The sequence below is a fragment of the Pavona decussata genome, unplaced genomic scaffold (assembly GCF_977016875.1).
Source record: "Pavona decussata unplaced genomic scaffold, jaPavDecu1.1 SCAFFOLD_50, whole genome shotgun sequence".
Classification (NCBI taxonomy): Eukaryota; Metazoa; Cnidaria; class Anthozoa; order Scleractinia; family Agariciidae; genus Pavona; species Pavona decussata.
This window is the reverse complement of record NW_028145472.1, coordinates 790484-814071: the sequence shown is the minus strand read 5'-3', so window position 1 is coordinate 814071 and position 23588 is coordinate 790484. Positions and strand designations below refer to the sequence as shown.

The window sequence follows — 23588 nt, the reverse complement described above, 5'->3', positions numbered from 1 at the left end:
AAGGAAAACATCTTCGAAATTTTCAGTATTGTTTGTTTGGCAAGTGGGAGTAATACTAAAGGCGAGATTTTCCGCGGAATTTAATGGGTTGAAGCGTCTTTAAGAAACGATTGACGTTGTTGAACAGTTTAGCAAGTATTTTTAGCGTGACTTTCTTCCCACGCTGTGTAATTTACATAGGAAGTGACTCGGTTGCTCATTTGAATCGCGTTTGAATACATTGGAAGATGTCTTGTATTTTTCCCGCGACAGCGACCAGACGTTAGGTTTGCACAGCTGATCTGGAGAAAAGCTTCAGACATGGGTGAATTAGCCACAGATGAGGAGCAGCGATGGGTTTGTCCCAATGATCGGCAGTTGTGTTTACGAGCAAAGTGAGTTACACTTTTGATAGCATATAAACCGCGCGCAAATCAGTTGAAGTTCATTACAACAGACTCGTGGAAATCCGCACGGTGAAATTTACAAATATCACACGTTGCGGTTTGATCATAGCTTGTAGTATTGATCGACTGAGTGAATTTTCTGTTTCCGGTTTTTTAATAATTGAAGACTGCTAACCCGCAAACAGCTGAATTTTTACAGCAAATGTTATCATTTCATTGTGATTTTGCCGTGTGCGGACTGGCTTGGTTTTGCTTTCGCAGGTGCGAAGGCTAGTCCATATCCAGCTGAGTAGCTGATCTCTTGTTTGCGGCCATGAAACACGATGTGTTTTAGGCCCAAGAAAGTCTTGAAAACATTTTTCAAGAAAACCCGGACAAGATGGCCCAAGTTTCTGGAGAATATGCTGTTAGTTTGCATTGACCTTTGCTTCTAAAATTCTCTCGCCGTTGTCGATTTCACTGTGGGTCAATCTTGTATCACTAATATAATGCATTCATTGCTTACGAGAGAGAACTTTGTTAGTGTAAAGCTCTCAAGTTCATAGCTTTTCATCCTCTTAAATGTTTGTTTTTGCTCTTATTTTAGGCTCAATTCGGGTTGGTCTTTTCATACCAGCGGCCCTGCAAGAAAGACTTCAACGAAGGGAGATATTAGTGTCTCTGAACAGGAAATTATCAAGAATGTCTTAGAGAGGTCAGAGAAAATTCGCCAAGTTGAAGAGGAAAGGATAGGGTAAGTGGTATTTTGTAGAATTAGAGCTTGGAAAAGGTCAAGAAGTTTGAGTTGTGTGTAGAAGAACGAAAATGTAATATAAGCTTATTCAGCTATTAAAATTTAACGTATTGTGGATCGCGATTTGCATTCAATTTGAAATGTATGCAATTTGTGTTCAATTGTCTTGTTTTCTTTACAATTGTTTGATTTTGTTGTGGTTAAAAGAGCGGTTAAAATGGTTATTGCCGTAATCTGTACAGCCGTTTTTCAACACATCTGAGCAATTATTGTTAACACTTTTCAGAATGCTAATAAGTTCCTGAATGAAACTGTAAGCTCAGGGTTAGTCCTCATTTTTACAGGGAATCAAACAGAGTAATTTAAATGGTGTTATTAAAAAATGTCTGCCTGTTATCTTCAACATTGGAATAATATTTTGACCAACAAGATTTGTCAGGCTAATTGAATAACAATGACTGTAACAAGCTACAAAGAGATTAAGTCTTGTACCCAGCACCCCTGATTGCTCGAATGCGCTATATTTAGGCATTATACATGCTGCTTTTAGATATTGTTCATGAAATGAGTATCAAGATAGCTGTGGGAATTATTTTAGAAGTGTCTCCAAGGGCGACACGAGTTTATATTCAAAATAATGTGAGTTCTTTGTCTACAATGTACTGCGTGTGTTAATTTTCAAAAGGGATGTGTAAAGGCTAAGATGCGTATCTCTCTTCAGATATGATAATGGATAACAGGACAATAACAAAATTCCGCAGACAGTCTCAGAATGCATACAGAACAGAACAGAATAGATCGAATCTTTTCTAGTGGAAAAAGGACTAACAACGTAAATGGATTTGGAAAGCAAAAAGGAGAAATTTCTGATGCTTAGAAATTACTCTGACTTATCCCTTAAAATTTTGTTACACTGTATTTTCATTCGGAGTGATAAAAGTTGATGATGAACGTATTGTGGAAAATTCTTCAAAAACAGGACTATAGTGTTGATATATTTTGTAAGAATATTAATTAATTTAAGCTTCAAAAATTGAATCAAAAATGTCTCATCACCACAGCTAGATCCTGTAATATAATTATATTTTTTTACAGCCAAAAACCCAATGCAGAAAATTTAATGTTTGCCATTGATTTCTTTTGTCAAGAGCACTTTTTTATATTTAGAAGGAAGACATAAAAATTTAGCTGAGAATACTGCCTGAATTATTTTTGCTATATTTAAATTCGAATGAACAATTATTTATTTATTTATTTTTTGTTTATTTTTTAACTTTTCAGTCATTCAATTATATTTATAAACACCCCACCTAAACTTCTCAGTAACTATATAACATTTTACAATAAAATTCCAAATCTACAGTAATTAAGGCAGTGGACATTAATTTCATTCAAAGAATTTTTAGGGGCTTGTATTTGGGGAAGGTTAAATTTAATTACTAGAATTCAAAATTGGTTTGTCATAAAAAAAAACGTCTTCAAAAACTAAGCTAAGAGCTTAAATCAGCTAATTAATTAGAAACCGAACAATATAGTCCATTGGTTTGATGTCACTGAGTATCTATTTCCTATACTTTAGCTAGCGAAACCCTAACCCTTTTTATACATGTACCTCCAGCCAGAAAACTGGTGCACCTTTTTGGGCAGAGCCTCACCACATAGTCCATTATTAAATAAGGAGAACCCCCCCCCCCCCCCCTTATATGAGATTTAGACCTTCTATTGGAAGGGGGGGGGGGGGGGGGCACAGCCTTATACTGACCAGTAGTTGGAATCTTACAACATTTCAGTCATTTTCATGTGTTGAATCAATTTCTTGATAAACTTTGCAAGAAACAGACAACAGACTGCAAATGTTTTATTTGTAAAATGTACAGATACATGTATAGTATTTTACACACTGTATAATTTTTTTTTTAGTTGCAGATTTAGTTTTGTTTATTTATCAATCAATCAATATAAGTTCAGCTGCTGCCTTAATCTACCTTAATACGTGTAGATGAAGTTTTGTATATATTTGTTTTGCTCCTCCCCAAAGGTTAAGTTCAGGTCTTTCCTCCTCGCTCCCCCCCCCCCCCCCCCCACAACTCATTTCATTGCATTGTGTTGGTGGGGTGGGGTTGTGTGAGTTTCGTTTCTGTCTGAGTGTTTAATGATAAGTAACCTAGTTTGTAAATTTCCCCTTTAGGAGGCTTGTAGAGAAATTAGAGAATATGCGCAATAATGCCATTGGAGATGGAAGAGAGACATGTCTTCTCTGCAATTCCAAGTTTGCAGCCCTGAAAGTTATTGCTAAGAGATGTGACATTTGTGGGAAGGTACATAAACCAGTGCTTCAAATGTTTTTAATACTTTTTAATTACAAACAGTAATGATGACATTCTCTCCATGTAATTAGTCCAATGTAATTTTAATCATAAACCAAAAATCCCTTCTCTACCTCCACTTACAGGCCCTGCCCAACAGTTTTTGCTAAGGTACAGTACACCAGTTCTCCTCAACTACTTCTCCTTGATAGCGCCCCCCCCCCCCCCCCACACACACCCCCTCTTCCCCTGGCACAAAGCACGGATGGAACTCTGGAAGGCATCTGCGCTTCTGTTCTAGGTAGCGTTATACCTTGAATGAGTGGTGTTTATATTTATTTCTTCTGTATTCCAGTAGAAAATAAAATAAAATTTGTTGTTGTTGTCAGAGAAAATATTTTTTGGATTCCAAAAATGCTTATTTGGAATATTATGCGACAACATCAGGTCGTGATTTATACTCTGAAAGTAGACCGTATGGGATAAGGGGATTTGTCTCAGTTGCCACTCTGTTGTGCAAGTCATGTATTATATTTAGGCCAAAAAGGGATGCATGTTTGGTGCAATAAACTGATAATTATTATAAATTACATGATTACTGATATTATATGATCTTGATCTGCATTTAAAAGAAGAACAGTTACAGTATTATCCTGACCTTTTCACAGAATTATAAACAGTATAACAATAGCTAATTAAAAGTTTTTTTCAGATGATAACAATTAAGAATTTGTTTCTTTGCCGGTTGTCTTGCTGTCAGTACTATTTTACATGGTGGGGCTTTTTGCCTCCTTTTTTTTTAAGAGTGTGTGTCAAAAGTGCGGCTTGCTTACTCATGACAGCTATGGTGACGAAATATGGCTGTGTATGCTGTGCAGTGAACAGCGAGAGGTAAATTCCATCCTCAATATTTCAAATTATTTTGGTGGAGAGTTAGGGGGCTATACATTGTATAATAAATTACAAATATTACAGGGGTGATCTTCAAACCCTTTTAGGGGGGAAAATTAATGTGGATGATGGGTATTGCTAAGGGAGTTAAAATCTAAAATTGCCAGCATTAGAATTAACGTTAGAATTATCACGGTGCATGTACCTTTAAGGGTTTTGAGCTGGAAAAAAATCTTGACAGGAACTTTTTGTCAGTCAACTTGAATTTTATTTTTACACTCCATTCATGACTCATCAATAATATTGAATTGAGAAACATAGACTTTTCGGAACCATTCTGATTGCATAAATAGCTTAGTATACATTGTGAAAATCATTGGCATTAGAGTCTGGATTTGTGACAATTTCAATGAGAGCCCCTTCTAATGACTTCTTGCACTTGTGTAGATGGGAGTGCCATGAGCCATTTTGAAATTGTTTCCAAACAAACCCAATAAGCAGTCACATCTGATCAGTAGTGTAAATAAATAAGTGCCAGACCTTTCTCAATAACCACAGTTCATTTATTCAAGCCATCTTACAGTAAGTGACCATAGTCTCATCTAGTTTTTATTTGTTTCAGGAAGTAAATACATGTCCCTGGTTGTTTAGTGACACAACAAAAAATTAGCCAAGGAGGACAGACGTATATGTTGTGGTTCAAAAATTTTTTCATCGGTTTAAAAATTTTCAAACCAGTGTGATTTTTATTTCCGTTTGCCTTAGATTAGGGTGATGAATACTGCACAAAGGAAAATAAAAATTAAAACACAACATATAAATACATGTATGTCCTTGGTTGGGAAGGGTTAAGGCTTCAATAATCATTTTTTTTTTATTTCACTACAGCTATGGAAACGGACTGGAGCCTGGTTTTTCAAAGCGATACCCAAATACAGGCATCCTGGACGGCATCGGCAGTCATCCTCTGAAAGAAAAGTGAGCCTGTTCAAGCCTTTCTCTGTTAGATAATATGTAGGTCGGAATTGATTGTGTTTGAGAGGCAGAAGTGCATTTTAATGTCTTGTATGTGTTGCAGGACACAAGTGGCTCCAGCAGTTCTGACCAACTTAGTTTATCACAAACAAATAAATACAACCGAACATGGACAAGTTATTCCAAATCAAAAGGTGAATTACTGTTCCGTTTACTGCACCTATCAATAACATGTGGACTCAGCATTTTAAGATTCAACCAACTGCTATAAGTTACATGTAGGTTTTTCACTGCCGTCAATCAGTACAACAGACCTCTTAGAAAACAAAGATGTTTTGTTGGGTGGTCCTATCCACCTCACCCACCCCTACCAATTAAAGTTCACCGCATGCTTTGTGGGGGAGGGAGGGTAGGGGGCATGAGTTGGAGCAAGACATTTTAACATCCCACTCCCCCTAACCATGTACACAAAGTACAGTAGAACCCCGGTAACTTGAACTCGGATTACTCGAACTCCCAGCTAACTCGAACTAAGTCCCGTTTCCCTTGGCTTTGACCCTACTTTTCAGTCACTTTTATTTGGATGACTCGAACTCGGATAACTCGAATTTCTTGCTAACTCGAACTAAATTTGGTTTCCCTTGATCAAAATATACCTCGATAACTCGAATTCTGGCTCTTGCAACTCACCACTGATGTCATCCCATTAGCTCTCCTGTCATGTTATCGGTAAAAACCACTGGAATTGACACTTAATTCTTAAGCAATTTTAATCAGTGGAATCGGTGTAACAGATCAAGCATTTGACAGTCATTTCTGATCTTTTTAGTCAAACCGCATGCACTGCCTGTTAAGCTGTCACATATAAAACAAAAAGTTCATAGTACAAGTTCATAATGTTCACATCTCAAGGCATTCCAATTCTTTCTTTAAAATGTTGACAGTTTTTTTTTGACCCTCAGTTTACATGGGACTTACAGTTTCTGATGAGAGTAAGTTTAATTTGCCCTGGGTTGTATACTGAAGTGCTGATAATCAATAAACTGTAAATTATTTACATGAAAAGTCGAATTATTGATCTACCCCAATAACTCGAACAGTTTTTTGTCTCCCTTCAGAGTTCGAGTTACCAGGGTTCTACTGTATCTCCATTTTCCACCCCCTCCCTTGGCAAATTGTCCAGTATATAATTTACATAAGACTTGCGAATCGTACGCATAAACTGTGAGTTACAACTGAGTTTGTAGATGTCATGTGATGTAACTGTATGCAAATTTTAAAATTTAATTTTATCGAATACTGGAATAGTATTCCAGTGTTCGATAAAATTAACCTTAAAATAATATATTTAACTTTAACTCATATTTCGAGCAGATACCCTGGATGGAAATGTCAGAGAAGAAAGCGAAACAGAGGATGAAGAGTCCAGCAGTTCGTCAGATGAAATGATCTTTGATCATCCAAAAAAGACCTCACTTCTTTCAAGCAGGGACAGATTGTCCACAACTGAAGAGCCATCATCATACATGGGTCGCGTGTCAGATGCCTCGATGCCAGGCAGCGACATATTGGAAGGCATTGATACCCCGCCACCATTCCGTAAGAGAACCCTTCAAATGACTCATGAAGATAAACAGCGTAAACTATCTAATGTCAGCCCAAACCCAAGTTCAAAGCAAGTAGTCAATGGGAAGCTAGACTGTGAGTATTATTAAATGCAAATATTTTTAGATTGACTGTTTATTGTCAGAATTCTCAGTTGCATTTTATATATTATTAGTTATATTTATTTATTTATTTATTTATTTTTATCTTGAGTCTTCAGGTATCAGTCAATTATGATTGTTTAACAGTATTTAATCATTAAAATGTATTGTAAGTTGATGGATCGATGTACTTCATAATAGTCAAAGCACTGTGGTCATTGTACATGTGTAGCAAAATTCTTGGAAATTTAGATTTCAGAGTTCACATTCTTTTGGTTCAGTGCTTAATAATCTATAAACAAAATCTTATTGATGGTACTCTAAATTAATAGTTTGAATGCAGGACTCTGTAGTTTAGCCAGAATGATTATCTGGATGAAAGAACAATCACATGCAAATTGCCATGAAGTCCCTAAAAGGGCTGACATTTACTGTCATCTTGAAAACCTGAGAGAATGCATGTCAACCTTGAATTTTACACCTACATGGAGCTACCTAAACAGACTACAAGCAATCTCTTGTCCTAATTTACTTACATGTAGGGCACAGTGGATTCAGCAAGTGTGAAGACCACTGACTTTCATAATTTTTTCATTATTTTTCTACTTGTGTGTAGGATCTACCTGGTAAAAAGGATGACTGCTTACGGCCTAGATTTATTTAGTTGAAGTTTTTGTATTTTGCAGCACCAGATGGTAGTCACACAAGGGAAAAGAGTAGTTCATTTTCAAGCAAAGCTAGTGAAGAAGAAATAAAAGTGGAAGTGCGTAAGGCAATGATCAAAAAACAGGAGACAGAAGAGGAGGACATTGATGAGTTGGTTAGAACATTCAAGGAATCAGAAGCTGCTGTGCCAAAGGATACCGGTGATGCTGGTAAGTACTGAGATATGAAAATCAACTGTCTTACAGTCACTCTGTAATATTGGAAGGTTTTCTTTCAATACTCAACAATATTGACCAACCTATTATTTAATGCCACAGTTGTAAAAAGCTTTAAAAGTAACTTATGAAATTGCACTTTAATACTTTAGCAAAAAGAAAAAAGCCACTTACACTGTAGAATAGCAATGACTAAACATTTTTTTAAGATTTTAATAAAACATATTTACGTTAAGTGAGTTGTGAAGAAAATAAGGGAATAAACAAAAAAGAATAGATAGTAGTGAATAAAAATAACTATGCATTCTGTAAAAACAATGAGAGAACCATAATATTTTTTTAATGCCAATTAGGGCTTGTAGAACTATACTGGGCCTGGTAGTTGCCACAACTTCTTAAAACAACGTTTTTTTTTGCACATTCGGTTGTTTCTCAAAAAAAGAAATAAGCACCCTGGCTCGAATGAAGTGCCCTCCCTTGAGGTAACAATGACTTTGCGTTAGCACACATAATTAATATTTTTATATTTTTATATTTTGAGAAATTACATGAGCATGGTCAGTTTTATAACATCACCGTACTGCTACTGTACATTTAAATGTACAAATGGTAAAGCAACGAGTAGTTTCAAGAAAGGAAGCCAGTCGGTTTGGTGTAAAGTGTGTGCCGTTATTTTGGCAGGTCTTGGTACCATAGAGTTCAGTGTCCATTACGAAAAACAACACAGTCAGCTACAGGTGACAATAGAGTGTGCAAAGGTGAGCTTGATGATAAAGAGGTTGAATATCAATGAGCACTGAGAAATGGGGATTCCTTTGGAGAGGGATGTCAAGTGGTGATCATTTTTTTACATGTACCTTTTAGTGGTCAAAACACCTGGCTTGATTCCTCCATAAGGGTTGCATTTATTTACCAAATATAACTGAAGCTCCAGGAACGTGATAAAAATGGCCAGCAAATACGGTGTAAATAGCGATGAAATATGTCTGAGGAATGGGCTGGAGAAACCTCTGTTATTGAACCAAAGGAAAGGTTTAGGTTACATGTATAAACATAACAATGGAACGTTTTGTTGTTTCATTACACAATTTCCTTTAGATAAAAGAAAGTACAAAAATTAATTGCAATGTCTTATGGACAGGTTTTTAAAATATTCATATTTAAGTGGGGATTACTGCAGGTGGTAATGATCCGTAAACTTAAGTTATATGACTCTGAATATGAATTCAATATATGAAACATATATTTGATCTGCGGGTGACAGATTAAAATAATAGAAGAAAAACCCTTGCAGTTATTTACGCAACTTAAGCAGCTGTGAGAAGAAAGCCTGAAAAAAAATTCAGGCTTGAACGGGACTTGAATCGCTTCGATGCCGGTGCAGTGCTCTGCCAACTGAGCTCTCAAGCCAACTGGGAGCTGGTCATACTGTGAGTTCGTAATATACCCGTGAAGGATGAATAAATTAATGCACTGTATTAAGAAACATACACTGTATTTGATAGGTGGGTTAAAGATTAAATAGAAGAAAGACCCTCGCAGTCATTTACGCAACTTAAGCAGCTGCGAAAAAAAAATTCCAGGCTTTTTTTTTTTGCAAAGTTCTGCTTACATGTAAGTTGCGTAAATAACTGCGCGATCTTTTTTTTATTTGATTGCATGATTCTGTTTTACGATTATTATAAAACTTTTATTGTCGCAGGGATTGAAAGCAATGGATCACAGTGGAACATCTGATCCTTATGTTAAGCTTCATCTTCTACCTGGTGCTAGTAAGGTACATACACTACACTGTTTTGTGAAAGCTAGTTTATCAACAATCCATCCATTAAGCACCTACACCGTAAAATAGCTATAATGACAACATCAATTTTCTTTTTTTTTTTGAGGTTTGTTCTGGCTAGTACAACAGAGCAAAACAATTATTTGTAGAATAATGCTTGGCGTATAATTATTGACATTTGTATGTAAATGCTGAGGTAGTTTGACTGTGGTTTGTTGTTGTATTCTCAGAGCAACAAATTGCGGACTCATACCAAGTACAAGACGTTAAACCCCCAGTTTCACGAAACACTGGTGTACCACGGTATCACAGATGATGATTTGTCAAAGAAGTCACTTAGGTAAGTAGGCTTTCATTGACCCTTGGCCTCCATGGAACAAGTTCATCTTCATGCCAGTGTACACTGGAACCTCGATTATTTAACGATTATCTCTACCTAAAAAAGTCCTCGGTATAACGAACGATATTCTTCAGCCCGGCCAAAGTTACAGTAATATATATGGAATAGAACCTCGATATAACGAAATCCTCGTTTTAACCAACACAATCCATTAGCCCAAACGTAAAATCTACCCCGATATACATGTAACGAATAAATTTCAACACGCAACAAAAGATGAATGCGTAACAGACCAAAAGCGATGAAAATCCTTTTATCCTGTAACAAGAGAACAACTTCTCAGTTGATATATAGCTCATGTGTCATACATACAGTATGTGCTATAGTTATAAAAGGTGTTACCTGTACAGGTTTCCATTACCGTAGCTATGGGGTCAGCTAAGGACAGTTTACTGTAGCTTCATACAGACAATTGTTAATTATACCTCGATATAACGAATATATTGGTAGTTTTTCCACAAATTCTTTATAACGAGGTTTTCGATATAACGAACCCATTTTCCCTACGCCCCTGGCACTTCGTTAACTCGAGGTGTCGCTGTAGCAGGCTGTGGAGATCACATGAGAACACTTCCTCAAGTGGCTATGTTTAATAATTGAAGGGCCCGAGGGACAAAGGACATAAGTGATCCATGATTTTGCCTGGGCATCTAAATTTCTCTAAATTTGTTCTATTTTGGCATGTATATACAGACTGGTTTTTGTGTCAGAAACGTAGTTCCCTATTTACTGTGTGATTTAACGGCTAGAATTTGTCCTACAAGCTAATGACTTGCGCCTAAAAATGGAACCAGCTGGAGCTGGAGACTTGTCAATCACCTTAGAAGTTTTGTTTAGCTTTAACACAGAGAAGAAAGGAAATCACTTCAAGCACAGTCATCTCCTTAGACCATTAACGCCTTTCATAATTTCGTGATTCCCGCAGACTTCAAGTTTTTGATGAAGACAAACTTGGTCGCAACAGTTTTATAGGCGAGACTTGTGTTGTTCTCAAAGTGTTCCATAGTAAGCCTTCCCAGTCCCTGAAGAGGTCGCTAATCTCCAGAGCATATGTGAGTACAGATTTATTCCCGTGTATAGTAATTAATAATCAGCTTTTCGGAAACTTACATATGATTCATTTGCATTACTCCATTCACATAGTATTGTCGCTTCCTTGGCATAGATCTGCTTCCTCTAAACGGCATACCGTGCAGAGCAGGCGTTATTTTTTGCGTTTTTCAGGCGAGCGGAGGCAAGCACGAGGCGAACGCGGAGCGCGAGTCACGCAAGCCCCTCCCGTTGTGCGTGACTCGCGCTCACCTCCGCTCGCCTGAAAAACGCAAAAAAATAAGCCCGGTTCTGCGCGCTATAAATTGCACTTCTGTTGAGTGCAAAATATTACGCATTGTCAAGTTCTCTTACTTCTTCCTTTCATTTAAGAAGTGCCGAGTCTTGCCCCCACGTATTTCCCCCAACTCTCACTGAAATTCTACAGAATTTAAACTTAGAATCGTATTACAGAGGTTACTTAAAATTTCGTGAGAGGAACATCATGGGAAATTTTTTTGAAATATTGTACGGTTCATTTATATTTCATATTTTTTAGGGATACTTGCTACATTAGTACATGTACTTGTATGTACAGTAGTTGTTGCGGTACAAATCTAAATTAACATTGCTCTTTGTTTTCTTTTTTATTGCTGGATTGTGGATTAGTTTGAAGATGGAAGGGTATGGTTTATTTGCTTTATTTGTGTTTATTTACAAGTTATTTTCGTTGTTGAATATATTTAAGTATCTACTTTACTTTACTTTACTTTACGTAACGTAACGTAACGCAACGTAACAACGTAGTGTAATTTTACTTTACGTAACGTTACGTTACGTTACGTGTTAAATCAAAGCTACTCTTTGATCACTTTTAATTTCTGGTTTAAGATTATTTGTGGTTTTTTTTTTCTGTTTTCATTGAACGGCTTTATTTTTTAAATTTTCACAAGGTTTTTTGCGGGTTGCTGCACAGTTTTCATCTATTTGTAATTTGAGGTCCCAGTCAAATACAACTGAAGGACAAAACGTTCCTTCAATACTCCCGGATCCAAAGAAAAAGTCTTCTCAAACAACATTTTTTAGTTTTTGAAATTTGAAATTATTCACTCTTGTCAATAACGATTTACTGACGCAAAGACAAGTAGAAACTATTGATTAGTCAATTATTAAGACCACGTCTAAACGTGTAGTCAGACTCGATTCGAGCTAAAATATTTGACTGTAAAATATTTGACTGCTGTTATATTTTATTTTAAAATGTTACTATTTTTACTACTATTTATATTAGTCTTGATTACCATATAAACTAGATAGTTACGTTTATGACAGTCGATAGGAACAGACACAATTGTCATTTCTTGTGCTAATTATTGTTAGTTAATATCTAGTCTTAATTTTTATAATTTGTAATTATCACACAGCATGCTTGAAAACCAGCTTGCTGAGCCATTTACCGTGTTTAAATAAAGTTGATTGATTGATTGATTGATTGATCGATTGATTGGTTGATTGATTGATTGATTGATTGATTGATTGATTGATTGATTGATTGATTGATTGATTGATTGATTGATTGATTGATTGATTGATTGATTGATTGATTGATTGATTGATTGATTGATTGATTGATTGATTGATTGATTGATTGATTGATTGATTGATTGATTGATTGATTGATTGATTGATTGATTGATTGATTGATTGATTGATTGATTGATTGATTGATTGATTGATTGATTGATTGATTGATTGATTGATTGATTGATTGATTGATTGATTGATTGATTGATTGATTGATTGATTGATTGATTGATTGATTGATTGATTGATTGATTGATTGATTGATTGATTGATTGATTGATTGATTGATTGATTGATTGATTGATTGATTGATTGATTGATTGATTGATTGATTGATTGATTGATTGATTGATTGATTGATTGATTGATTGATTGATTGATTGATTGATTAGTGAAACTGATAAGAGGTCAGTTTAAAACATGAATTTTGTTTTACTTTAGGAATCGCCAGAGCTCAATCTTGGTCGCATTCAACTCTCACTAAAATACAAGTCACAGAAAAGTCAACTTGTGGTCGGCATCATTCGTTGTGCAGGGCTTGCTGCCATGGATGCTAACGGTTACTCAGATCCTTATGTCAAGATGTAGGTAGCAACAACTCTGAGTTCCTTTAAACGCCATTTCCGAGTTGTTTTGAACCTCATTATGAAAGCGAGGCCAAGTGCAAAACGTTTCATATGAAAATCAGTTTTCATTCATTTGCAAACAAAACTGATTTTCATATGAAAAGCTTTGCACTTAGGCTCGCTTTCATAATGAAGTTCACAGCAACTCGGAAATGGCCTATTCATCAGCATAAGCTAACATCTTACTGTAATTATCTCCTTGCAGTAATGAGGCATTGAAAATAACGAAAACCACGTAGACTGCATAACGACACTACAGTCTCACTTTTATTTTCTCGCTCATTCCAGAATTTTTTTGGTAATGGACGTGCGAGACAGACCAGCACATAAAATTCTGTCTATTCTGCAGCAGGAGCAAACAGTTTTCTTGCATGTGACTACGCGTTGTAAATATAATGTGAAAGAAAAGTGTGATGTTACCTTGTTGTTTTTTTTTTCTTATTATTTTTTCTTTTTAGATACTTAAAACCTGATGTACACAAAAAGACGAAGAAGAGAACCAGCACGAAGAAAAAGACACTTAATCCTGAATACAATGAGGTAAGCCTGAGCTTTCTGAGAGAAAACTTCACGCATCTTTCTCATTGTGCACTTTTGTATCTCGTCTTGTAACAGACGTCACACATAATTCATAATAACATTGATAGCTTTAACTGAAATAGGCCATTTCCGAGTTGCTTTGAACCTCATCACAAAAGTTTTTTTTTATAGCTTCTATGATGAAAATTAATTTTCATTCATGTGCGAACAAAAGTAATTTTCACATAAAAAGCTTGGCACATAGCCTCGCTTTCGTAATGAGGCTCGAAGCAACTCGGAAATGGCCTATCGTTTGGTCATGCTTTGCTAGTGAGTATTGTCTATCTTTATAAGTTCCATTCCTGTAATAACTATCGTCACCTCTGCTGCACTTGCTCTAAAAGGCCGTTTACACTTGCGACTTTTGTTGCAAAACCTTTTGTCGCACGTCACTGCGATTTTTCCCGCGTGAAGCTGCGACTTCAAGTCGCACCTGTAAACTGCTGAGATTTCAGCGCGATATCGCTGTACGTTTCCTGAGAACCCTGTAAATTTGTATCAAGTTTCCAACTGTTCAAACCCCCTGCGATAAGTAGACATCCGTTCGTCTTGTGGGACGATATCGCAGTGAGGAATCGCGCGAAATCGCCGAACAGTTACACGATTTAAACTGCACCTTGAGAGCGGCAAAAGTTGTGTTAAAAAAGTGCGACAAAATTGCAGAAGAAATCACTTAAAGTTAGTTCCACACACTTTTGTGCGAATTCCTGTATTTTGGTGACTGTTAGTTTTCCCATTGCTGTCACTGATTCAAACTTTTTCCTGAGAGCTGCCACTTAAATAAGAAAGGCAACTTTTAGACCCAGTTTGAAATGGGCCACTGATTAACTTTTGTTTGTTATATTTCTTCATTTATTACACCATTTTGAAATCACTGTTGATCCTTGCAATCTGATTGGCTCTCAACTGTGCGATTTATTCCCAAATTGCACCATTTTTTGCTCTAAATCGCATCCTTTCTTTAGCCCATCAAAATGGAAATGAAGCAACAAAAATATAATATAAAAACTCTGTGATTTCAAAATAGGTGTAATAAAGTGGTAATTGAACTTTGTGTCGTGCAATTTTGGTCTGAAATCATACCTGTGATTTCAAATCAAACTCGCGCTGCGCGCTCGTTCGATTTTGAAATCACACGTATTATTTCAGACCAAATTGCACTCCACTCATTTCAATTACCATTATTAAACAGGAATTTGTCTACGAAATCTCACACCATGATTTGGCAAAGAAAAGTTTAGAGCTGACGGTCTGGGATCATGACGTTGGAAAAAGCAATGATTTTATAGGTAAGGAACGTCAGGCCTTATAATGAACTAGTGTCTGCTTAGATATTTTAAAACAGTTTTCAACTGAGTGTAGAAAGAGATTCTTGTTTGCTTTGCTTTCGCTTTTTGTGGATGCTGGCAAAGGATGCCGGCGCTCACTACGCCATCATTCGTTTAATGTAACAAAGCAAACTTCGGGAACCAATAAAATCATGAATAATGCAGTTGATTTGCCATGGTGATAAATCAATTAGATTTCAATGGACCTTGAGTTGTTTGCTTAAGATTACTTAATTTCAATCAAAGTGGCGGCCGTTTTCTTCGCGCGTAAATTTCCAAGACTCCAATATGAAGTTTTCGCAATGAAAACAAACCTTTTTTTTTTCAAGTAATACTCGACAGTTTAAACAGTGTTAATTCGAGAGTTCACGACAAAGAAATTATCGCGTAGCTTCGAGGACAGATTGTGGAATTTTCAAGGGGAAGAGAATCTGCCTTTGCAAATGGATCGCAAATCATCACTGGTGCCGCGGACTTTGTCGAAAATGTTTGAGTGCTTCTGCGAATGCACCTCACCAAAATATTGCAAGTTTGATTGTCAATTTCTGCTTCAAATTTGACTCGCAATTCTTTCAAATTGCTTTTTTGTTATTTGCCCCGAAGCGAAAATTGTACGCGTTCGCTTTTAGACATAAATAAACGTTTATCGCAATACCTTTCGTTTTGGAAAGCTTTTGGCTGTTTTTCTGTGTATTTTCATTGATGAAACGTAGTACCGGTAACTTGATATTTTGTGCGAAGACGATTAGAACAATAGAGGACAAAAATATCCCTTCCAGGGAATGGGGGAGATCCCCCATTACCCCTGACCTCGCATACCCTCCCCAAATTGTTGGGCGAGTTGTTAACCCTCCAGCCATCAAGTTATCGTGGATTGATGTCCTTCTACATCTGTTTTTGGTAGGTGGCGTTGTCATGGATATTAATTCTAGCGGCAGCTCGCTAATGCACTGGTACGACATGCTTAAAACACCAAATCAGATACACACCCACTGGCACACTCTGGAAAAGCTGAACATTCATGAACAGGAATAAGGCCTGCGTGTATCATGAGTTGATCAAATGTCGAACAATAAAGAAGAGCTTCCTGCCAAGTCTGCAAGACGGGTGGAAATTTAACTCCAAAAATGTGTTGCCCCTTGAGAAGGTGGATGGGAAGGAATCTAAGTGTAGGGTTTTAAATAACTTATATTATTTATTTTTATCGTCTGCGAATAGTGTAAATTTTATTATTCGTTATCAATACCCACATTTCATTTTTTAAGCCCCAATGGTGACTAGCCTCTGATTTCTCCTCACAATCACTGTTTGTTTTACGCAAAAAGTGACGAGAATCCTTATCTTGATATCGGGGCTTAAATGTTCAAGAATTGTGCTTAGTGTATTTTGACTGCTTTCGAAATACTATATTACACCAGGGTTGTGTACTATTGTGCGTTATTATTTTTTGTTCTATAGGCCTTATCACGGTTTTCGACGCCATTTTGACGAGTAGGCAAACAAGCTTGAAACAACAGTGTTTGTATGGAAATCCAATGTCAAATAATTTGCATCGCTTCTGAAAAATTCATGAACTGGAAACTTTTGGCACTAGGAAAAGGATTTTGAGAAAAAATTTGGAGGGATGTAGCTGTGCCAGAAAGCGTCCAGTCGTATTTTGAAATTTCCATGCATTTGTCTGTATAGCGAACCAGCCGTGAACTGCTACTAAAAATAGTTCGCGGGAAAAAATACAGACAAATGTATGGAAATTTCAAAGCACGACTGGACGCTTTCTGGCACAGCTACATCCCTCCAATTTTTTTCTTGAAATCGTTTTCCTAGTACCAAAAGTTTCCAATTTATGAATTTTTCAGAAGCGATGTTTTGTGAAAATTATTTCACATCGCATTTCCATACAAACACTGTTATTTCAGACGTGTTTGCCATCTCGTCAAAATGGCGTCGAAAACCGTGATAAGGCCTATTGAATTTTGCCCGGTTCAGAAGTCATACCATCTGTGCCAAGTTTGTGGTGCGCCGTCTGCGGCTTATGATGGATGCAGTAGCTGAACCGGGCTGAATAGTGCGAGGCCACTTTGCAATGAATGGAAAAAGAATACAGCGTCAACTTAAAAGGTTGAGTGCCTCTTTTGTTTTGCTTCTTTGAAGAGTCGAGTATAAAGATGCTTAAAGGTTTGATCTGGAAGTTCAACGAAAATGTTTAGCAGAGTAACTTTGGCATCTCACTGCAATGCACTCATGTTTGACGAGTTCTTTTTATTCAAATTGTTCAATTCCTAACACCACCACGCTGACGTCTCCTGGAATAGGAGACGTCAGCTGGAATGCTAGTGTGTTATTTAAGCCTTGTGTTATTGCAAAGGCATTCCCAGTGTTGTACAGGTTATAATCAGTGTGGTTTACTGCAACAAAACTAATGTAAAATGAAACAAGAGTATTTCTAATACAATGTAGGTTTGAAATTACAGCCAGGAGTAGACAAAATTTTACGACAAGGCAACATATAGGTATAATTTGAATCACCTTATAAACTGTTTCACGCCTTGTTAATTTTAGACAAAGGGCACTCAATGAGGAACTAAAATATGAAGTACTTTTAAAAAGTCGTTTGGATATTTCCGCTATAGCTGTAGAACCTCCTTTGAGGGCATGTCAATTACCCAACACAATCTTGGGCCCCAATAGTGCGAACTTGCAATTCTCTTGTAAGAAGTACGAACAGTTTTTGACATTTTGAAAATGTAGCTGGACGGGAGAATGCGAATGGACGTTTTGTTCGTTTTTGTCCATTTTCGCCGTCAACCCCAAAACGGTGAACTCTCCATTTTCAAAAGTGACCTTTTAGGCACCTTTTTTGGAAAATGTCTGTAAACTTGTGGCACGTTTTCCACTGTTCCTTAAGGTCGGGACACACTATAGGGGACAAAAAACAGGGACATGAAGCGGGAACAGGCCCCTTCATGTCTACTGTATAGTAGGCACGTTTGCAGGAACAGGTGAATAACGCGTTTTTATTGGTTCATTTCTTTTTTGTGCTGGGGAAAGTTTGCATGGGCATTGCACATGAAGCGGCATTAGAAATTTGGGTCACTTTGTCCCCGCTTCATGACACAAATACAAACCAGCTGAATTTAATGTAAAATTTTGTCTTTGCAGCAGAACTTTTTCATAAAAATGGGAACGTCACACATGGTGGACTGGCCCTGCATTATGTCCCTACTTCATCCCCCCGTCATGTCCCTGTGAAAGGTCCCCTAGTGTGTCTCGACTTTTTTTATTGGTTCTGTGTGGATGAACAGCCCAATTGTATTTTAAAAAAATACATTCAAAGGGATCAAACATTATACGAGTGGACGGTGCCTGGGCGTTCCTGAACACATATTTCTTCGAGATAAGTCGTTAGGTAACCTGGAATTATTTAACCGGGAAGCTTTTTCCAGAATAGAGAGTTGGAGTATGTTGCTATACTGAATTGGACAAAAGGTGCCCAGATTGAAAACGGTATTTTACCTAAACTAAGACCAGATCCAGTCTAAGCAATAATAAGCAATTTTGTTATCATTATATTTTTGAAGGGTTTGGTTTGTCTGTAATTTTCACTCGGGTGTATTTAAGTAAAATGTAAGGAGGTGTTTCATTTGCTCTTGTTCAAAAGAAGCTATTTAGAACGAAGGGAATGTCTGCTTCGTGGGGACGTGGCTTTTTTAAATAACAAAAATATCTAGCAACTTGGTGCAAGAAGGTTTAAACAACAAGTTCCGCTATAAAAGGGCAAGCCCTCCTTCATTTCACTCCTCTGTAGGCGTGAGATGCAAATTTAGACGCCGTTCAGTCGAGGCAAGTTGTTGACTCAAGAGTTCTCTGAAAAATATGCCTCAAAATTTCATATCACTACAGCAGTATAAGATTTCAAGTTTTTATTTACAAAACAGGGTTTATTCTGAAAACGTAACCAATTTTATCGGTAATGGCCGTAGAAAAAGACACATGTAATTCGTCAGTGGTTTACGCTTTGATGGTTGACTGTAAACTGAAGGTGAGAATGGCCAGGCCAGGGGCCCGTTTCTGGCGAAAGTCCCGGGAACTTACCGGGCCCGATAAGTTTATTTTTAAATGTTTTTTCGCCGATTACACAGTGATTACAGACATGGTACTTGGCCAATGTTTTCATAGAATTATAAGATTTTAAAATTTAGTATTCAAAGCTAACAAAAATTGACTTCTGTTAAGAAACATTTATCACCAAAGACACTTATCGGGCCCGGTAAGTTACCAGGACTATCGAGAAACGGGCCCCAGGCCCCTTTTATACCGGAACTTACTGTTTAAGTGACGCTTTTGCTAAGAAACGTAAGAGTCTTCCAAACGTTTGCTGCAGTAAAAAGCTAATACAATAACAATGGCATTGGCCATAGCGAAGGCTCTTACAATTTGTAAGACAAAAAATAAAAATAAGCCTTTAGTACTCAAAATCCGTAGCGCATGCAGCCACTTTTCTAGAATATACTCTTGGCCAAAATGTCACCCTCTAGTGCTGATTGCTTCAGTTGGTAATTACTGCAAGTTACCTCTAACAAACAGGTGAATAAAATAAAGATACTACTTGTTAATTTTTATCCTTTTGTAAACTTAAACCACTTTGGAATGCCTGTTATACATAAAAAGTGAATTGCTTCATAAAAATCGAGCTTGCAATTATTGAACAACAGCTTCATGAAAGGCCTCGTGTGTACCTCTGTGTACTGGTTGTAAAGCAAGAATTCCCGCGTGGTCATGGAGATCTTAAACTGTAAATTCACAATATTTTTACGAAAATCCAGCAAATCCCCTTTCAAACTCAAAAACTGAAGCCGCTGAAGAAATTAACCTTCTCATGCAGGCTATATGGGGCCCCGGCGACGGCTTTAGTAATACCCATTTTGTTTGTTTATTTGTTTGTCATTGTTTTGTTGTTGTTATATCTCTTTTTTTTTTTTGCGTTTTGAATGATTATTCTCCGGTATCACCGGTTTCCTCGACCTAGCCAATATCCGGTTGAGCAATTGTTTTGAAACATTGCCTGACTTTTTCAATTCTTCAAAGCGCTAAAATGTCAAATTACCCCTGATCGTGACATGAGAGGTGGATAACGTAAATTAAGTGAGTGACAGGAACAAAGACCGTGCTGAAAAATTACACGTTCACGTATATGAGTTGTCCACTTGCTTCAAGTCAAAATTTATCACTTGAAAGGATTTCTCACGTACCAGTGGCTCGCGATAACCTACTGTGGAACCCGCCGACTTTGAACCAACTTTTTTAATATTTGAAATGAAACTTCTGGACTTTTTTAGAAATTTGACGTCATTACCTCCCGTTGCGGACGTCAAAAAAAAAACATCTTTGGATGTACTATTTATCCTCCAAGCCTCATTCTCATAGCTTTTATAGTTGCGAAGTTGTGTAGGTGGGGGGGGGGGGGGGGTGGGGTTGCAAAAAAAAAGCCCGTCCTAGATAAGGTCAAATATTCAACCACTCTCATAGCCCACATTACCCTAATCTCGTACCCCGATCTCAGTTGCTTCGGGAATGTCGAAATGTGACCGTGGGAGATCTGGATACGAGATTGACATTACCCTTATCCAGTGGTACATGTTCCACTACTATGTAAGGGTAACGGAGATTGGTAATACCATAGGACTATTCGTCGTCAAGTTTAATACTGTTGCAAAATAACCACGCCGCACTTTGTGATCAAAGTTTTCTAACTTTTATTTTAAATTTGAATTCGGACATGTACAATTAAAGTGCTGCGTGCCTTACCAATGACACTCAGTACAAAGTTGGTTTCAGTTACTGATTGTGGCATTGTGAAATTCCAGGTTTGCTTCCCGACAATTGACAAGTATCCTGTTTCCTCTACTTAGCCCCCACCCCCTCCCTCTCCAAGACCCCCGTCATAACCTCCCCTCCTTTCAAGGTCAGTAAGCCCCCTTACTGTATTTAAATAAAGTTATCCAATCCAATCCCCTATTAACAGGGGCACCCAACCAGAGCATACAAGTTAAACACTCAAAATGTTGTCACCTGTCTTCCCTGATCGTTTTGTGCTCTTTAAAAGAGACAGACAAGTTTGTGTAAGCTAATACGGATTGATCCGTTTGGATGCTTCAGCTAAAAATTAAAGTTGCAGGAAGTTAAAAAACGGAACTTTATTCCCCGAATTTACGCGTTGTTGTTGCTTTTACGAAAATACAGGCTGACCTTTTTTCGCATTTTTAACGTCATATTTTCCCCTTCGAAAACGAAAGGAATATTAATAGATTTGCAGCGATACAAAATTTTGAGCTGGCATTCTGCCGAATAAAACTTAGATTTTCTCTAAACCTAAATCCGAATTTCTGAGGTGATTACAGCCTTCCGAACAGACATCCACCCAAATGAACCGTTGGATACCCCTGTATTAACACCCCCACCCACCCTTCCCTAACCCCCACACCCAAGCTCCCTTCCCCTCACCAAATTTGAGAGTTTTCATATGGCACGCTATTTGTTGTGACAGCCACAATCGTTATGTTATAGTGCCAAGTGACCAAGAATAAATAAGCCAGTGATCTACATGGCATCCAATAAAAATTATTAACACCTTTAACAGTCATTGTCGTAGTGCACCTTGTTTTAATTTTATAGTTACAATGTTAGCTAATTAGTAAATGCGTCTGTAAAAATATTTCATACCCCCCCCCCCAAGAAACACCCACCCACCCCTCTCTGTAAGCAGCTTCCCCCTTTGCAAGACCTAAATTAACCCTGGGAAAGGGAGGGGGGGTTAACAGAGGAAATACAGTAATCTCTCAAAATTTGTGCAAATCTGACTGGGACCATCAAAAAGTTGTCTTTGAAACAATGCATTAAAAAAAGTGTTGAGTGCAACAATACGACATGCAGCACTGTACACGATTAGCAACAGGTTTTCACTTGAAACTAAATTTCTTGTGATGTTTAATACCAACTTAAACCAGCAATTGTATTTTACAGAAAGAGTTTGAAACAAAGAATCAGAAAAAAAAAAAAACAGTTCGCTAGTGATAGCATTACTTTTTTTATATATATAAAACAGGGATTTTTTTATTAGAATATATACAAAATTTATTCTAGTTCCCTAAAGAAATTATCGTACCAAAAAAAAAAATCCACCAGCTGAAAAATGAGTTCTCCTCATTCATCAATTTTGTACAAAAAACTTTCAAAACTCTATTTGTCTTGAAAGCAATGAAATTAACATGTCTCTAAAAGTTTTTTGTTTTTTAAGTCTGGCTATTGTAGCAGATTAATCAATCACGACAGATCAACTGTTATTGTACTAAAATGTTAAAAAATCAACAGCAAAAGAATTCTACACTATTTCAATCATTGCACCCCCAAAAATAGCCATCGTCAATCCTTATGAGTTCACATCATGTAGAACAAATTTGTACAAAGTTTTGATTAGTGTCTGGAATTCAATACAACCCTTGGGGGTGGGGAGCACTTTAGTGCCCAGCTACCTTTGACTATTGATTCACAACTACAGTCAATTCCCTTTATTGCGGACACCCTCGGGACCACATGTTAGTTTCCTTAATAGAGAGAGTCCGTAATAGCGGAAATTTATTTCAGTCAAACGTGTGTAATTTATATTAGCCGGGGATTTAGCTACTGTTCGTATAATTGGGGTGTCCGTAATAGCGAGGTGTCCGCAAGGCGAGAGTTGACTGTAATGCAATTTTTTTAATGATGTTCAATATCATTAAATATTCTCTGGTTATCAGTAAAAGTAACACACCACTATGATACTACCAACATCGTCACTGTCATCATCATCATCATCATTACCATCACTACCATCATTGTAACCATCACCACCACAATAAACATCAACACCGTCAGCATCCTCACCATCACCAGCACAATAATTTTCACTTTTGGCATCAACATCATCATCATCATTACCATCACCACCATAATTATTTACACTGTCAGCATCAACATCGTCATTACCACCACCTTACATCATCAGCACCATCGCCACCACCACTTTTGCTGCCATGACAACTACCACCAACAAGGTCATCATCACTATTCTGTGTGCTTACTTAACAAAACTCAAAACAAGAAGACATAAAATCTTAACTCCACAATTATGTATGAAAAGAATGACAGATGGAAAAACTATTGGACAGACACCAAAAACCACAGAGCATGATGAAACTAGCAAGAGTAGCAATTTTGGTGCTTTTTTTTTTTTTTTTGGTGTAAATTATTTAAGATTTATGACAACTTGAATGTTTGAGAAAATTACATAACTGTATGAAGCCTACCTGGCTTTATCCATAATATATCAAACACAAGTGCAAGTG

The 23588-nt window shown here is 37.1% G+C and overlaps 1 protein-coding gene across 2 annotated transcripts; it reads left to right on the top strand.

The window, feature by feature from the left end:
- The first annotated feature begins 240 nt into the window (after window positions 1-240).
- LOC146481406 (rabphilin-3A-like) lies at window positions 241-19820 on the top strand. 2 transcript variants are annotated; one of them, XR_014864470.1, is made up of 18 exons: window positions 241-374; window positions 973-1119; window positions 3308-3437; window positions 4230-4316; window positions 5205-5294; window positions 5395-5485; window positions 6666-6992; window positions 7684-7872; window positions 8560-8636; window positions 9581-9655; window positions 9892-10001; window positions 10987-11113; window positions 11760-11774; window positions 13116-13258; window positions 13759-13840; window positions 15072-15168; window positions 16112-16626; window positions 16902-19820. XR_014864470.1 is itself a non-coding variant. In XM_085108454.1 (17 exons), exons 1-17 carry the CDS (start codon window positions 301-303, stop codon window positions 16240-16242), a joined length of 1992 nt encoding a protein of 663 aa, XP_084964580.1. In that variant the 5' UTR covers window positions 241-300; the 3' UTR covers window positions 16243-19820. The 2 variants fall into 2 exon arrangements, 1 of the variants encoding a protein (XP_084964580.1); XM_085108454.1 differs by having other exon boundaries at window positions 16112-19820.
- The last annotated feature ends 3768 nt before the right edge of the window (window positions 19821-23588 follow it).

Coding starts and splice junctions, on each gene's coding strand:
- LOC146481406 (XM_085108454.1), top strand. CDS start 301: ATGGGTGAATTAGCCACAGATGAGGAGCAGCGATGGGTTTGTCCCAAT. Junction 1,120..3,307: donor GTTGAAGAGGAAAGGATAGG/GTAAGTGGTATT, acceptor TTTCCCCTTTAG/GAGGCTTGTAGAGAAATTAG. Junction 7,873..8,559: donor AAAGGATACCGGTGATGCTG/GTAAGTACTGAG, acceptor TTATTTTGGCAG/GTCTTGGTACCATAGAGTTC.